Source organism: Neodiprion virginianus, chromosome 3, assembly GCF_021901495.1.
Source record: "Neodiprion virginianus isolate iyNeoVirg1 chromosome 3, iyNeoVirg1.1, whole genome shotgun sequence".
Classification (NCBI taxonomy): domain Eukaryota; kingdom Metazoa; phylum Arthropoda; class Insecta; order Hymenoptera; family Diprionidae; genus Neodiprion; species Neodiprion virginianus.
In genome coordinates this window covers 32,880,308-32,898,649 of record NC_060879.1, presented here as the reverse complement: position 1 = coordinate 32,898,649, position 18,342 = coordinate 32,880,308, and the positions used below count along the sequence as shown (strand labels likewise).

General features: G+C 43.1%; 1 protein-coding gene across 3 annotated transcripts; it reads right to left on the bottom strand.

Moving 5' to 3' along the window:
* Positions 1–390: 390 nt before the first annotated feature.
* Positions 391–18,066, bottom strand: LOC124301078 (ras-responsive element-binding protein 1). 3 transcript variants are annotated; one of them, XM_046755758.1, is made up of 5 exons: positions 17,258–18,066; positions 9,453–9,562; positions 8,313–8,383; positions 3,261–7,679; positions 391–3,125 (listed from the first exon to the last, which is right to left on the bottom strand). In XM_046755758.1, the coding sequence occupies exons 2-5, from the start codon at positions 9,556–9,558 to the stop codon at positions 2,613–2,615; spliced, it is 5,109 nt and encodes a 1,702-aa protein (XP_046611714.1). In that variant the 5' UTR covers positions 9,559–9,562; positions 17,258–18,066; the 3' UTR covers positions 391–2,612. The 3 variants fall into 3 exon arrangements, with proteins under 3 accessions (XP_046611714.1, XP_046611715.1, XP_046611716.1); XM_046755759.1 differs by lacking the exon at positions 17,258–18,066 and adding an exon at positions 9,909–9,916; XM_046755760.1 differs by lacking the exon at positions 9,453–9,562.
* Positions 18,067–18,342: the final 276 nt, after the last annotated feature.

Genomic DNA, 18,342 nt, shown 5'->3' with positions numbered 1-18,342 from the left:
TCCACAAAACACGAGTACACATCGGGTAAACTTTATTTAGTTTTATTGCATTTCAAAGACCACAATACATTTTTATATTACTGCAATTAAAATAGACTATGAATAATATTTACGTTATAATTAACGCTTGAATAACAAAATGTATATGCATATATATGCGTATGAACATGCGTGTATATATATATAAATATACACACACACACACATATATATATATATTATATCAATATATATATATATATTATATCAATATATATATATATATATATATATATATATATATATATATATATATATATATATATATATATATATATATATAGAATATTTATATATATTTATATATACCTACATATATACGTATATACACGCGTGTGTGTGTGTATATATACATATACATTCATGTATATATATATAAATCAATTAAATGTAATAAAGTAACTTGATTATATTGCGTTTTAGTTTTAATTTTTCCCTTTTTATGCATTTTTTTTATGCTTTTGTTTTTTAATAATTTTTTAAAAATAATTTCTTTTCACAAAGATGACGCTTCGTCGATCACTTCAAAAGTTCTTTAAAAATATTACGTCATTGTTTGGTTTTAACTTTAGTCAGAACTCATCGTGTTTTAAAATTGCTTCATCGACATTATATAAGAATAATTATAAAAATACGACGCTGGAATTGAAAAGATGATTCAATTACGAATGGCATTGGTAATATTAATCCTATGAGATATCGAGTATACAACGCTCTAATAGAAAGTATGTGGTTACTTTAAAAATTAATAAAATTTTTACCAACATTGCAATATACGACGGATTTGTTTACCTTCATTTTAATAAGTACTTTTTATCTTTATTTATTTCTTAATTTTGTTTATTCATTTACTAGAGAAAATAAGCCAAGTTAATCCGATTCCTTGTTCAAAGATATCTTGGCTAGAAAGGCACTCTAAAATGCACCGACATACCGCGACGTGTACCAGACGCGAATATGTTAGCTGATACTTAAATAAAATTCATATATGGCTTTCCGTAATTCGTTGCTTGAAATTGATTTCGTTCAATCAAAACGCAGCTAAACGATTTGCGATGCAACGTCGCCCGTTGCAATTTAATAATTGTCAACGCTGCAACACCAAATTCAATTTTACAATCTATACGGTCGACGTTCCATTGCGACGAGATACTGATTTCTAAATACTACCATAAAAAAAAGAAGAAAAAAAATGTATGTCTACCTATAGTTTTATATTTATATGTGTAACGATATTTAGTTAGGTTCAAGAGATATTTTCAAGAGTTCATATAAAATGTATACATGTATGCATACATATACATTATATGAACGCGATATATATCTCGGAACGACAGAAACGAAACCTCCAACTGCACAAAATCGTCGATTTAGTTGTTACAGGTGCCATGGTTTTCCAACGATCCTTCGGACCTTGCCACAAAGTAAGACCCCACAAGCATCTCCAAATGAGACACATAGTAGTGGGGTCGGGGTAGATATATAGTAAGATCAAAAAATAGAAGGGCACACAGTATAGAACTTTTATAAAAGGAAAAGCTTGATTTATCTATAATTTAAAAACGGTGAAAGTCGAAGTATGGAAAAGTGAAAGATTAGAAAGGTCGGAACATAGAATGCCAAACTGTAGAATCGACAGAATTTTTCTCGATAATATAGAATCGTATACAGATGCTCGATTTTGTTATACCATATTTGGTCTTTTTGTATTTCGATTTACCACATTTTCTATTATCTGTGCTTGAAAATCCCACATTTTGAAATTCTACTGATGAGATTTTCACGTCTATGAAAATATTCACGATACTCTGATCCTTCTATTAATCAGCAATTCTATCTATTTACCCCTACCCTTAATAGTGGCGCAGTAATACGTGATCGTATAATCCAACAACAGTGCAGTAGTATTATTTATAGTAATAGCGATAATAGTAATAACAATATAATATTAAGCACGCCCAATCTTTAGACGTACATTTATGTATGTATATAATATATTATACGTAAATGTATATATTTATAATATTATATTGTGAAAAATCTAAACATAGAAAAGTTATTCATCAAATCGCACACAAAAAACATTTTATTATTTTAAATAATTACTTTTATGTATGTTTTTCTTCCTCGGACCCCGTTAGAGAAAATTGAAAATTGAGAGATTTACAAGTTATATTGATAGAAACGATCATTGAATGCCTTGATTCTAACTGATTTTTATCCATATGTAGAATCTAACTCGGAGGTAAACAATTATATCAATGACGATTAAGGAACAAATACTCAATGCGACTTCGATGTTAGCGCAGAATGAGCTGATACAATCTAATATTAAGGCACGCTTGTGAATAAGAAAAACTTGAGAACGATTTTCAAAGTTTCTTGAAAATTTGAAAATATTGACAACTTCCCGACATCGCAGAAACAGAGAGAAAACTTTAACGTATGGTAATAATTGGAATGAAAGGAGCAATGAACAAGAATAAGATAAAAAAATTAAATTGTTATCTGACAGAATCAGTAAAAGAGAGCAGGGGGATTGTATTAAATAATGCCCGGTGCAAAACAATACCTCATTCCGGACCACTTTTAACACCAAGTATCTTCGCTGCGTCGTCAGGAGACCCTTGCAAAACCCTGTCAATAATAGTTTTGTCTCTAATGCCCAGAAGGTTTGAGATCAAATCGTTTTCATCCGTGCTCTCCACGTGATTGTTGTACCGTTGAATGTTTGTAAGTTTCCCAGGAAGACTGGCCAATTTTGCGTGGGCACCAAATCGCACCGGAGTCGCGTTCTCCGACACCGCATTAAGAACGGCTGACGTCTCCTGTGTCTTAATTCCACTGTTACTGTTACTATTGCTGTTAATTGCCATCTGAGAGGCATCCTCGTCCCCACTGGCGCCGGTGTAAATCGTGGAACGAACAGAGTCGTGCTTCTTGCGGTGTCGCAGCATGCTGTGCTTCAGGGTAAACTTTCTACGGCAAATGTCGCATGTGAAGGGTCTCTCTCCCGTGTGTGTTCGCATGTGTCGCCTGAGATCTTCGGCTGACCAAAAACGGCGCATGCAGAAAGCGCAGACCACCTGAAAGAGATCAAAGAATTTCGGGTTAATCGGCGATTCGTCTGCCATGCGACTGTGCGGCAACGTCCGTAAAAACGCTGAAACACCGTGGATTATACCTATGTATATACGTTTCAACCGACTAAAAATATTTACCTTTCTGTTCGCGTAATCTGGAAATTTGCCGCGTTGACCTTCTCCATCCTCGCTCTGCTGTTGTGGTTGTTGTTGCTGCTCTTCGGGATGGTTTTCGGTTTCCGCAGCCATGTCCAACGCGCCTTTTTTCAAAAGAAGCTCGTATTCAGGTTTATGATCGTGTTTGATGTGTTCGAGACAGTCCTGCCTGTCGGTAAAGCTGCCATCGCAGAGGTGACACTTGAATGGTAATTCGGACGAGCCTGATGATACGGTGGATCCGGATTCTGGAGAGGACTTCAGGGACTGCGATGTGTCGGTGCTGGATGAAGTATTGGCCTTCTGCACAGTTTCTTCTACGAGGCTAATCGGCGAGTTACGCACTGTCTCTCCTGGACTCGAAGAGTGACTTTCGTATTCGCTTTGATCGTTGTGTTTCGAAGATCCGTTGGGGCTGTTCTGCACATCGCTCATCGAGCTGACCGATCGCGATTTTGGCGCACGCCTGCCGCGGTGCTTGGAGGTGACATGCTTTTTCAGGTTTCCCATAGTTGAGAATGTCGAGCTTGGACATTCGTTACACTTATAAGGTCTCTCCGGAACGTTTCTCGTCGCAAAAGCGTTATTGTTTATCAAGCTTGCCGTGGTTTGGCGGGAAGATAATTTTCTGGATGCTTTGGCCCGGCTTCTGCCGTTGGATTTCACGTGTTTCCTAAAAAGATGACGGTCGCAGTTCGACTTTGTTGTAAATAGCAGCGTACAGTAGTGGCATTGGTAGGGTTTTTGCCCGGTGTGCGTCAGTATGTGTCTCCTCAGTGATGACGTCCACGGGAATACTCTGTCACAGTACGGGCATGGAACCCTGTTCGGTGCCATCGAATACGCCGACTTTTTTTTAACGGTCTCGGAGTTGCTGGAATCGGATTTCTCTTCACTTCCAGAATTGGTTCCCTCGCTCGCTGCAGCAACAAGTCCCTCCTCCTCGTCGCTCATATCCTGAGGTTGGAACTGTTGGTACTGTTGCGATGCGTTGTCAAGTAGCTTCGACACGCTAGCAAGATCGACAGTGCCGTCTTCCCCTCCGGTTTTCTCAGCTTCTTCAACATCGGCCGATTCGTCAATTTTCTCCACGGTTTTCTGATCCTCCAGCTTGTTCTCGTCCATATCGTCCTTTACATCCTTTTCCGAATTATCTTCCGCATTACTTGCATCAGACAATTTAACGTCAACTTTCAATTCCTCAAGATGTTGTTTTCTTATTTGTACCAAATAGTCCTTCGAAAATTCATTCACATGCTGTTTCATAATTTTATCTTTATTGTAATCATTTTTATCCTCTAGCTTACCTCTCAGCAGACTCAGGGGCTGCCGTTCGCTATTCTGTGCTTGAGATTCTGAAGCTTTTTCTTCTCTGGGTTCCTCATCGATCACCAAATCCGCCTCAGAGTCATTCTCTTCTGGTTTATTCCCCTTCAATTGTTGTGCAAGAATCGCATACTTGACTTGATCAGAAATTGGATGTTTCCCGTGATTTTGCGTCGAACTGGTTTTGTCGATTTTTGGTAGGATGCTCGGAAAGTTCTGGGATACTGGCTGAGAGGCGGGTTGGTTGAATTTCTGCAGTAGTGTCGGTGGGTTTGTGGGCGGTCGACCTCTGGTCGAATGCCCGCCTCGTTGTCGCTGGCTCCAAAACTGCGGATGCTGTTGTTTCACATGTCTTTCCATGTTGCTTCTCAGGGTGAACTTGGCCGTACAATGTTCGCAAGAAAATGGTCTCTCAGTTCTGTACCTTCGTTGTTTCTGTTTCGGCATGAGAACGCCGTTCTTTATAACCATCTTAACGGAATTTGATGACGACGAGTTAACAATCTTTTCACGAGCAGCGGGTACTTTGCTCGATAACTTCGGGGACATCAGCTTTGGCGAGTTGGCGGTGGTGTCTTCGCTGGTCGAGTGATACGAAGCCTGGCTGTTTTGCGAATAAGGTGTTCCAAATTCGAGTCTGGAAATCGGAGGTTCTACGAGGCTACCACCGCTGCAACCCAGACCTCTGATCGGTTCCTTCGGAAGTCTACTGTTCATAGCAAAATCCGGATTTGCAAAAAGGTGGGGATTCAACATGAATGGTGTTATAAAACTTGCAGGTGAAAAAGTGCCAAGGTTTGGGAACAGAAGTTGAGCGTTTGCATAAAGTGCCTCCTGCAGGGTTGCGGTTTGGGGGTTGTGACTACTCTTGAGCAGAGCTTGCGTTAAAAGTAGTTGATTCGCCGCGTGGTAAATGTTGTTATCACTCCGGTGGGATTCTTCCATGTTTGGAGCAACGGCAGGTTGTTTGGTTTCCGTTACCTTCGATTTTTTGCTTAAATCCAACGCGTCCATCGATAGATCCAACGGCACGTCATTGCCTGAGCTATAATGACCGGTGGATGTTTGAATACCGATGTGAGGATTTGGAAGTCTTTGGTGTGTTGCTGCTAATTGATTGGCATCGGTGACTAGAGGCGATACACTTCCGCTCGACGAGTTATCGTCGTGAGCGCGGTTGTTGTGTGTAAACCGAAGTGGCCTGGTTACCAAGTCTTGAGGTTGGTCTATATCCATAGGAATATCGGTGTGCCTTGGTACCTGCATCTCAAGCGGTTGAATCTCCGGATTTTCACCTTGGAATATCTCCGATTGATTGGAACTACTCGGCTGGGGATCCTGCCGCGCACTGCCAAGATCCGGTTGTCGAAGTTTCGCCTCATCGATCACCCTGATCTCGGCCTTTACGTCAGGGCCAACGCTCATTGTCTTCGGTTGCATGGCTTCTTCGCGTACCATCGGATATACAAGAATTGTCCGCATGTCGTCCCGCACGATTCGTGCCTGGGGTTCCCCGTTATCGTTCTGCGGATCTTCGCTGGGATGATAGATTAGCGCCTTCTTCACATCCTCGCGGGTCAGCTTGGCGTGACGATTCCGCAAGTGACGCTCACAGTTTGCTTTTGTTGTGAAGGCGTAATTGCACATCGAGCACTCGTAAGGTCGGTCGCCGTTGTGAGATCGCAAGTGTTTCACCAGGGTGGCCTTTTCGGTGCTTGTGTAGGGGCACATGTTGCAGGGGTACGGCATTCCCGGAATGACTCCCATATGCGCCCGATTATGACCCTTGAGAGCCCGGAGGTTGGGGAAAATAGCTTTGCACAGTCTGCACGGAAATTCACCGCGGAGTTTCATCCGACGAAACTGGGCAGAGAACGCATCCTGAAGTTCTTCCTCGTTGTTTTCAGCGGATGTGGTGCAGGATGATCCGGACGAACCCACGCTGGACCCAGCCCTGATCACGTTATCCGGGGTGACTGTGTCAGGTCGTGAAAAGTTTTGCAGAATAGCTGTTTCAGACGTGAGCGAAATGATGCTCTGTATGTCGGCCAGATCCTTTCCCTCCTTCGCTTCGGTGAGTGCCGCTTTATCTTGAAGATTCAATCCGGCGAAAAAGTCGTTTCTCTTTGACTGATCCTCGGGAATGTTTTCCCGCACTACTATTTGGGTACCACAGTCAGTCTCATGGGAGTCAAGAGAAGCTCTGCAGGGAAAAGCTCTGAAGCACTTGCGGCATTGGAATTTAGTTACTTCCCCAGACGCCGGTAGATGCAGTGTAGTCTCGCAAAGAGTACGAGCAATACCCGGAAAGTTTATGGCTGAAAAATCCATGAAGGTCAAATCGGAAAAGCCGGTAACCGAGTCTCCGACATTCACATTTTGGTCATCGTTCGAACGATGAGCCGTCCGACGATGCTGATTCAGCAGTTGAAGAGTTTGAAAAATCAGATTGCAGATATCGCATTTCATAGGATAGTCAGGATGAGCCTGGTCAAAGTGAGCCTTGAGCAGGCTGCTCGTCGCGAAATCGTTCCTCCCGCATAAGGGGCAGCTGTGAGTCGGCTGAGTCTCGGTTTGAATCTTGGCCTTGGTTGTGGATTTGTTCCTCAACAGAATTTTGCGCGGTCGTTTACTCGCCGGTAGGTCGTCCTCCATGTGGTCCGGCGATTTTCTCTTAGACAGATTATTGTTATTGTTCAATTCCGCGTCTCTCCGCCGCTTCAATTCGGGCCTGTCGAAGTCGCAGCTACCGTCTGAATCCGTGCAACTGTTCGACGAACTGCTACCGTGGGCAGTCCGTATGTGGCGATGCATGTTGCCGTTAGTGGTAAAGGTAGTTCCGCAGATTCCGCACTTGAACGGCCGCTCACCGGAGTGGACCAGGATATGACGGTCCAGGGAGCTGGCCGAGCTGAGGACCTTGTTGCAGACACAACAGGTGTACTCGTCGTCGACTGAACTACCCTCGCTGTTTCTCCGCGAGTTGTGGCCCCGTATGTGATTCGTCAGATCACGCGTACTTGGTAGCACCAGCGAACATGCAGGGCAAACGAGAGCTGAGCCGGATTGGTCGACCTTGAAAGAGAACAAGAAGGAACGTGGTCAGCATAGGTATAAATGAATGTCTGCGGCTATACAGCCGCTGTATAATTGTTTTTCAGAACAGGCTGCATTCTCGAGAGGGATAAGCGGCAACAAACCTTATACGAACAAAAGAGAGTTTTGTCAATATTTTCAGCCCGCGGAGGAACAAGCACCAGATAAACACATTACTCGTGATCAATATGGAAAATTAGACGTGCAATAATGAGGTCGATCGTACACCTTCGTGCTATCAATTTTTCATATTTCCGTAGAAATTTCATATTTGCAATTAAAATTGTACTCCGATCAAATGGCAACATCTATAGATTTTGGCAAAAATTTGAAAATAAAAAGAATCGTGGCTCACTGCGCGTAAGCTCACTTCAAAATTTTAAAGAAAAAAGAAACAAACAATGTTGCGCAGGCAGCATCAAAATTTATGAGAAAAGATGGCACCACACGCGACAAGTTTTTGCCTCGCTGTACAATGCGATGCAACGTAAATTTTAAAAATTTTCACGCCAATGATCTTGTGATGTTTATGATTTGCAATTTCATGATCATTATAATAATGGGATAAAAGCCACTGACGGATAAATTTCAGCGCGAAGAAAATGAACTTACCGGCGCTAACGTATCTGTATCAATTTGCGTCTTGATGTTCTGACGTTGCTCCAGTCCGTTGTCTACGGTAACTGTAATCACAAAGCGAAGATACGAAATTTATTTTTGTTTTTGGCGTATCGCGTTTATACGCTTATTATTTTGCCTCGGATGGATGCGTCAGAGACTGGGAGAGATTAAGGTTGGGATAACTCGCCTGCGCGACGGATTCGGATCAGTTGTTCTTAATCTAGAAAATACTTTATCAGTCTCGGCTGGGTGCATGATATTAAAGAGAGAAAAAAAAAAAAAACTTGCTTCAAAAATAAAAAAGATTATCGACAATTTCGCGAATGAATTGATATGCAGCTTTGCTCTAAAAGAACGTTGCTGGTAATCAAATGTAATCTGTAAGCGCACAAGCATGCTGAATTCGACCTAATTATTGTAATCGTACACAATCTCTGCCCTGCCTTAAACGAAATTGCAGTTCTGACAGAAGATCCTTGGTGACCCTAAAAGCCACAGAAGCACCGTAACCTCGGCATTATACGAGTCTAGTTTTTGCGACCGTCAGATTAATTAACAAGTGCATGCTTGGTACTCTAATTCTGCAGATATATGGATAACAGATCACAAATTAGGATGATCAATAGTCCCACTAACAATGTCTCCCAAGTTACTTTCGCATTGAAATAGCACTATAGTTCTGAATTATAACAGTCCAATTGATAAATGTTATCAGCATTTATTATGATTATCAATTAATCATTGCAACGGAGGAGGGGAGTATTAAACGAGGAAGGATGGATATTGCGGTCACGTCAGCTACCTTCCTTCACCGCAACTCTTCCTTAGCAATTACGCTTGTAATCCACAAGAAGGCTTGCTGTCTTTGTCCCAAGGCTTTAGTATGCGGAATTCTTGTTCGCTCGTAAATCGAACTCCCCAGTTCTGGCAATGCGGTCACTGCTTTTCCCGAACTACAAACTTTGACGACAAAGCTTGTAAATGATATCACCGGTGAAATGATTCGTTATTTTCAATTCATGATTATAATTCCGATAGGAATAATAAATATAAACGTACAATACCCTGAAATTTTGGCGCGAAATGTGGCGAGAAATTGATATGTATATTAATCATTGGAATGAGTCTTACCCAAAAGAGGGACGATTGGCGAAAGAGGAATAACATCTGCGAGACATGCCATGTGTCTAGAGCGAGAGAGCAGCTCTTCTGCAGACCCTTGGAATCTGCCTGTCATAAATCTGTGACACAAAGTTGAGAAAAAAAAAATTAGGCTAGGATATTTGTAATATTAAAATTGCCGACGATTGAGTAAAACCAAAGAATACTGTTTCCAGTGTCGATTTTCCCCCCGCTAGGTTCGTGCTATTGCCTCTTTGTTTTTTGTTTTGTGCGTAAATTAATGACGTAATAAGATAATGACTGAAACGCGGTATACAATTAAGTGGTAAATAATATTCGAGACGGAACTTGTAACTGTCTAAACCACGTCACCAACTCCCGTCTGCGTGATTATTACGTTTCCTTTTACTGGAAATTTGATTTCGTTGCATTAAAGACATTACAAACGCAACTTTTTCTACATACGCGAAGGAAGTGAGGAAGTTCACTGCCTCCTCACGTCAGGGAATACCACGGCAACGACGATGATGGATGGAAAGAATGAATATATCTGACGTGTTCAGGAAGTTGGTACAGCCTAGCCGGAGATGGAGAATCCAGGACAGCAGCGAGTCAAGAATCTCTGACCGCATACAGTGTATATAAGACACATAAGATGTACGTATGCATGTTACACAATAAAATAGTGTCTGCTGCAAGATCACGCGTAATTTGTAATCCGCATAACGGAACAAACGGTTCGATTCACCTTATACCTTATACGCGTAGGTAGGTAGGTACATACATGTACCTAACAAGAATATAATATAATGTGGAGTAAACGGGTTGAGAAATAATTGCAGGCTGGATCGCCGTTAATAATTTTTTCTGAGCAGCAGCAGCAGACTGCATGCGAGAAAATTAATCACGTTTATCACACGAATGATGAGAAATCGGTGATCAGCTGTTGGGAGATTTCTCGGAGTCGCTCGTCACCGTTTCCTCGAAGCCGCAGCCGATCATCGGCTGCAACAAACTCTATAGCGCAGACTCGTATCTGTTACAAGGTTTCCCCCACCCCGATCACCACGAGTCAACCTAAATTTTTTCGTAACGTTTGTTATACACAGTGCGACCATTTCACGCCTCTAATTATAAGGTGACACCGCTGGATATTAGTGGCCTTGTCATTTAATGTGGAATGATTCTACGGTATTTGATGAAGATAAAAAAATAAATAAATAAAACATAACAATAATAATGATCAATAATATTTCTTCATCAGGTAATTTTAAGGACCGAATGCGACCGCTCGCATGATAAGGATATATAAGGTCTGCAGAAATACGCGTAGGTGTAAGATTCGCTCAGAGATCGACGAAGCGTGTATGGTACGATAGAAGAGGCGACGTTCGAGGAGCCGCAGACAAAACATCTCTCGAGTTGTTATTACTTTTCTCTTCTTCTCTGTAACTCAGATTGCTGGCTATCCCCGTACGCTACGCGATCCCGAGATGTGTAGACATAAGTATACCGCACACATGCATTCATGATACGTGTACAATTGTACACGTATCGACATAATGCAAGTTAAGAAGGACATTCGGCGCTCTCAAATAACAAGTGAATCACGGTCACTCGGAGCGCGTCTCGCGTTGTCGAACCGACGATTGTTTGCCTTTTACTAAATTCTTCGCTCTCCTTATACTTTTTCTTACTCTCACAGACATCAAACTAGAATCTATCTGCCTCGATCCGCTTCATGCCTAAGCATACGGCCTAAATCAAATATGTAAACGCGGTAATATAAACTCGCGGTAGAATCAGCGTGGTAAGGAACGACGAAGGAACATGTCGATGCTCGAGCATCGGCGATAATTCATAAGAGCTGAGAGAAATCGATAAACACTCCGGCATCTCAACACCTATACGCATCTATTCCCCCCCCCCCTGCCCCCCTTTCAGGAGCAGTATACATATAAGGTGTATAACGCTAAGATGAAAATATTCAGCTTTCAGTAGGTGAAGAGCATAAAGCAGCAGCATGTCACGACGACGTCTTTCAGTTTCCAAGAGGCATTAATATGTATAGATACTTTGTGGATCTCTTCCATAGAACTTCTGAACTCTAAAGAATTCGATTGTCTGCGTCTGTTTTTTTCTGGGTAAGAACTCGAGCTTATAGCTGCTCGTTCGACCCGCGGTCGCCAGTCTTACGTAAACCCGAAAAGGTCCATCCATTCACGTAACACATGTGTCCGTAATGGATGGATGGATGGATGGATGGATGGATGCCTGACATGACGGCGAACAGGTTTTGTCGACACAATGACTCGTCCATGCGCCAGCTACGATGACTACGCCTCTTGTACCTGCGGCCTGCACACGTACGCTTATTACACGCCTATAATACTGCACTAGCGGTAGTTTTCATCGGCGCGAAAACTCGATCCCGGTACCTGCACCTCTTGACCCCCAAAGTGCTCCCGCAGGTGCGACGCAGTCGCCTAAGCGTACTAATTCAGGGACGTTCGAAACGCCCGTTTCTATTATAACCTCCCGGAGTACCGGGAACCCCTTGGATTTATACACGCTGGGGCGTCACGCGTGCGCATTGAGCGCGATAAACTGGTTGTAACCTATTAATTATAAGTACGATGCGTTGGCCCGATCAAGTTTCAGATTTTTAACCGCAAAACGGTATTATCGTAATATGATCGCGTACGGGCGGTCGCAGGACTCTATATTATATATTCACGTACGCAAGGTCGTCGAATGTAAACACTGTAATCTCGAGGGCATATTTTCGCGGTCCATCACACGAGCGCGCTCGCGCGCCAAAGAGAGAGAAAGAGAGAGAGAGAGAGACAGAAAGTGAGAAACGGGTTTATTAAAAGTCCTGGGACCCTACGATCCCCTAAGGACTATGCGGCAAATACGCGTAAGGAAGATAATCAAAAGAAGATAAACAAAACAATAAGAATAGAAAAAAAAACAGAAGTACCAAAAATAAGGATACATCAATAAAAATAAATAAAAACAGGAGTAAATTACGTTCCATTAATCAGTAAAAATAAAGAGTAGTTAACTATTGTAAAATTTTCAAAATTAAAACAAGATAATAAAAAATAACTAATAGAAAAGTACAAACATACAAAAGTGAGAGAGAGAGAGTTGGAGAGGATGAATTTAAAGTTCGCACTGACTTTCACTTTTTCTATTTACCTATACGTATAATCGCTAGTGCTATTAGTTACACTTTTGAGTTTTTGATACGCGGCGATCGATGATATATACAAAACGACGTAGCGTATAAATCGAGCCTAGTATAATACCGAGGCATTGCTAATTGTTATTTTTCGAATGATTTTTAACCGTCGAAACGTTATATCTGTATATATTCGATTTCGTGCAATCGCATGTAATTGTTCTGATTAAGCAAGTATACGTTACAGATGAACATGCAGGTCGAGAGATTTGTTTCATTGCCCGTCCAACCCGCAAACAGTGTAAGAGAAAAGAATGCAGAGATCGAGTTCGTCGATCCGGAAGAGAGCTTGGAGGGAAGCGGATAGTTGAGAGCGGGAAATCGAATCGCTTTGAAGCGTTTAAATGTAAATTTCCACGTCGATGGAATTCCGTGAAAGTTATACGAGTGTAGATATAACGAGATTTACCCCCACGTTGCGTGTATAAATATACATGGTATACTATCTATAACGTTCGTACTCTACCTACACGTAGCACCTACAACAACACATCGCTATTTACAAAAATAACCGTTCGGATCGAAAAATGGTGTTTTGTTATCGAGACACGCAGTGGCGGCGACGAGGATGCGCGGAGCTCAACTCTGTCGTCTAGATTGGAGAGTAGGTAGATCGATTGGCTTGGCGGAGCGGGAGTCGAATTACGGATGCTGCGCTGTAGCCAGCGCTTGTGATAGAGGGCGTGTCCCTTCTACGCATCCTCCGCGTCATTGGTCGAGGCCCGATCTCTCGACGGTTGCTTTTATCTCCTTTTTCTCTCCCCCTCTACTCCCGGTGCTCACCTCCGTCGAATCGACTCCCACGCGCCACTAGAGCAAAGATGGCGGACAACGTCGAGCTTTGCGTGTTGCGAGAGCTGCTGCCTTGGCAACCCCGGTTCCCGGCTGCCGCCCACCCTGGTTACGTAAGAGGATTTGATACTTAGGCCCTGGAGGACCTGACGGGACTCCGCGAAGCCGCCTCGAGGATAAGCTCTTCACCTTACGACGAATCAGTCCGGCGGTACATCCCAAGTTTTTGCCGTACGCTTTACCTATTGCGAATGACTGATCTCGCGAAACTGCTTGTGAAACTTTCCAACAAAAGGATGGAATTTCAATTCCACGAATATCTCGATATTTGTAACTGGATTACACCCGCCTTTGACTTGTTATTACGAATTTGCCTATAGCAAATAATCATATTTACAGAAGCTAATAATCATAATTACATATTTCCTTCGATATAAAAATAACGAATATTATAATTGCACTCAAAGCCGTGATAGATACTTTTTCGACAGAAGAGGTCAACATCCGAAACATGCTCGTTTGGAATTCGATGCGTGCAGGGAAATAAGGAGTTGCAATCTTAAGCAAATTAATACAAGATTAAGAAATTATTGCGCAAACATGTAGGTACGTAGCTGTCGATCAGCAGAGCAAAGGTCATGTGCTTGTGGGGAATTCCGGTCTTCTGCTGGGCGCGCATTGTTTCGACGCTGCTACAAATATAAACATTCGGCACGCACGTATCACAGAGTAGTGCGAATGATTCGTACACCGGAGGATCGCTTGCAGCTAGCGGAGCTTTGAGGAAAAACCCTTTTACACATCCATGATCCATCGCGCAATGGTTCTAGGTATTTCTCGAGTTTATTCTCTCACCGTTCAACGGTCGTAGTGCACAACGATGACGGATGAACGTAACACGCAATGATAATCGCGGTACGTATAGGTATATTATGCATACACACATACATATATATATTATATATGTGTGTAGGTATATATACATGGGTGCGCACGAAAGATGTGGATGCAGGTTTTTTCCGTTTGTATAAAACACTGGCGTAAAACGATGTTTGAAGGATGGTTACCAGGCAACGCCGTCCGGTGTTAGGAGTGATCTATAATGCCTAGGTATACATATACGTAGCCATGTCATGACTGCAGCTATAACATCCACAGCCCCCGAGGGGGGCGGCGGAGGACAGTGGGTGCAGGTGGTGTCGCTGGCGTGTGAGTCGTTCGTAAAGTAACGAGGTAGGGGAGAGAACTAGACGGAGGGTGGTGCAACCTGGTTATGAAGCCAACTTCACACCCGACCCCACAACCCCCGCGGCCCGTTGCCGCGCTCAAGATATCGCAGATTACGTGGCCCAACCGGATACAACCGCATAATGCCGTCCCTCCACTCGGCTAGGTACAAACGCATCCCGCAAAATCAAGAACCAATTTTTTCCGAAGCTCGACAATGATATACCGACGATTTACAACTATTTGGGTGGTGAAGAGTAGGTAACCGGGTAACGTTCGTGCACTGTTACATGCCGTGCTTTGCCTACGCAACGCGTACCCCAGTGTCCTCTGTTAATTCGGTTCTTGGATTTCTAATTAGACGTACACCCGCGGCTTAAATATTTCCGAATATAATAGGTAACTGCAAATAACCAGCGGGGTGGATTTATCAGAGTACCTTCAGCGTCTCTGGAATGGCGCGGAGATTGTAAGGGTACAATAGTCGGCGAAGTACGTTGCAGTTACGACTCCCGTTGAGTCACCCATACACGAAGTTAGGTATGTAATATAGAACGGTAACGCAATACCGTTAATGCGTCTATACATATATGTAGGCATGTACATACCTATATCGGGGTTGTTTGCGGGATGGAAAATAATATGTATAGGGGGTTGGTGTTCGAGCCACACCCTAGAGGCTGCGAGAGGAAAGGTAATATCGAGATGCGATTGCGAATTAAAGATAATGCTGGCGATGCGCGATGCGTGGCACTAAGCCTGAACAGCGGCGCGTAACTCTGAGGTAACGAATTCCTAACTGCCGGGAAAAAATGCTGTTGCATGGAACGTACGGACAGGGAAAGTTTACGATACAATCACTGGCTGTCTGCGACGAGAGCAATCGGGATGACGAGTTGGGCGTGCAATGTACCTGTAACGCGTTGAGATTGTTTTGGAATAATCCTGACGTACGCGACACGAAACTGAGTTTCACAAATAACGTACGAGTTACACGGTTCGTCGTCGAGAGATTTTGTCACGAAGGAAAAGAAAGACCATAAAGCTCGCACAGCAGCAGCAGCAGCAGCAGCAGAGACAAAAATATTTGGAAGTTATTTAGATAAAATTCATGGGACACAAAAGGTCCTTATCTGAGTGGCCGCTGGCTACTGTTTGCTCCTTTTTCAATAACCGTTAGAAGGAGATTAACGATTCCTCGGACACGTCATTCCACGAGACCTTCTCGTGTTTTGGTTTCTTCGACACGCACACGCAGCAACGCGATCTACTCGGCTGGAATCGATGTCTCTCGGAGAATCTCAAACGAAAACAAGTCCTCCTCTTGAGTGAAAAACAGACCGACAGAGGATAGTTTCGATTATACAATTTGAAAATAACGGAGCCGCGAGAAGTACAAGTGCATATACAAACATGACACGATTGAATTGGTACTCGCGATAAGCGCACCACACGCCGGCACTTATACTCGGGTATATCGGAATTGTAGGTGTGCCTTTGCGCTCGGGGGAAGACCGTAAGGACCACATAAACGAGATTAGCTCTTTGACCGTCAGATAACATTGGGATCGCGTGGATTTTCCGTTGGTTACGGCCGTTGCGCGAACAATAATTATTCTACGGACTCAACGGCGTTGACATCTCGCCTCAATTGTACAATTCAAGAGGGCGACAAGGTTAGAGTGGGATGACGGGAGGGTGCGAGTGGGGGGGATTGGAGAGCAAGGAGTTGTGATTGAGTTATCGATCATGGCCGGCAGGGGAGAAACAGGCAGGTGCGTAACATCGCACGGACATAAACATTAACGATCAATTACACATTAAGGTGAAATCCACGTCGGTATGGATTCTGCCGGTCGCGGGAAGTGGGAAAAAGTTGTATACCTATGATACATAATTAGGTTCGACGAAATATACGTGTGCATATATATATATATATATATATATATATATACGTCTATAGATGTGTATGTATACGTATGTAAACAGTATCTATGTACACTTTGCCGCGCAAGTTGTAAACGCTGACCAATAAGATCATCGGCCTTGATCAGACTTGTATCCCTAATCTTAAATATCGAACGTTATCGTATCTGTGCCAGATATCGTAGCAGATGCGCATACCGTTGTTCAGGGTAATTAGGGGAACCATGACGCGCGTGTATCTACGCATCCAACATTTTCTCAAAGTTTGATGATTCGGGTGAAATGGAAGTTACAGCAGCCGGAGTTAGCGGTCAACCTTGTCTAACTTTTCGTAAATAGAAAAATGCAGTTTGTATAGCTTTGTCCTCGTGTAAGATTCTATGAAAGTATCCGGGGTCCGAGGTACGTATCTCACGAAATTTTGATTTTTGGACCCACTATCTTAATCGAACGAACGTCAGAACGTTTGACAGCTAATTCCGACTGCCTAGCTTCAACGTCGTGTGATTTGGCGAAGCAAAATTCTCGTCTGTCACAACTGTATGCATAGGTATACATAGTATGCGTTACGTGTAAATAGGGTATATAGAGATAGCAAAACATTACGCCGGATAAAACGTACCTTTATTAGAATAATCCATGTTAACGCAGCAGCTTTTCGGAAGGTGAAATCCAATGACCATATAAAATCCTTCGGGAGACAACTCGTTGACACTGTCGATGATTGTTTATTCACACTGCCTAATATAGATGTTTCTGCCGGATTACAAGGTAAGCAATTTCGAACATCTGTTCATAGTTCGTGCCGAACAGAAGACGAATCACTCGAAAATACCTAAATCTTACCGTCACGCTTCATCGTTACACTAGCTGCGATTACGTTTTTCCGACATGAGCGGAGAAATCTCCGGTACCGAAAAACGAACGATAACAACGAGCGGGAATAATGTCAAACCGTGTTATTCAGTTCACTCCCGGACGTGTATGTTTACAATGATTTAAGATTATACTACTGTCAACATGATATTTACACGCAAGAAAATTTTCAGCTACCAAACAGGGATTTAAGTTAAGAAGAAGTGTAAGATTAGTCGAAGCACACGAAAATCACACACCCAACTAAGAATACATATCAGTTTATTTTGTCCTTAATATTTTACACAAAAACACGCGCACACATATGAGATCACTAAACCATATTTACACAATTTTTCAAGTTTTACGTGTACGCGTAAGTATACATTTATTATTAAGCATATTTTAAATGTTTTTATTTGTTTAGGAAATGAACCGAAGATCGGTGATGTCAATGAGAGTTTTAAAGCCAGTCCGAATATTGCAAAGAGTTTGTTGCTCTATTTACGTCGCTTGACTATCCAGCGCGCGTGTTATCGGGCTCGCGTCCCGAAGAAGAGTGACTCTTGGCTCTCGTTGAATTTCTCTCAACCTGTCCGTGAGTGCAGCTCATCCCCCTCCGTCCTTGTCTCGCCCACGGTCGTTCGTCGGCGTATCCCCACCACCTCGATCTCTCGCTTGCGCCCTTCTTCTGTTCTCCGTACGGTCGCCAATGTGCTTTCCTCCCTCTCCGCCGTTTCCCCTACTAGCCGCTCCAGCGATACCCCCACCCTTAGCGCGGACGAGACGCTGCGGCGAACGAGACGATCCTCCTCGTCGTCGAAGGCTCGCGCAGGGGGAGGAAGGTGCCGG

Coding starts and splice junctions, on each gene's coding strand:
- LOC124301078 (XM_046755758.1), bottom strand. CDS start 9,558: ATGACAGGCAGATTCCAAGGGTCTGCAGAAGAGCTGCTCTCTCGCTCT. Junction 8,384..9,452: donor GCCAATCGTCCCTCTTTTGG/GTAAGACTCATT, acceptor TTGTGATTACAG/TTACCGTAGACAACGGACTG. Junction 3,126..3,260: donor CAGATTACGCGAACAGAAAG/GTAAATATTTTT, acceptor GATCTCTTTCAG/GTGGTCTGCGCTTTCTGCAT.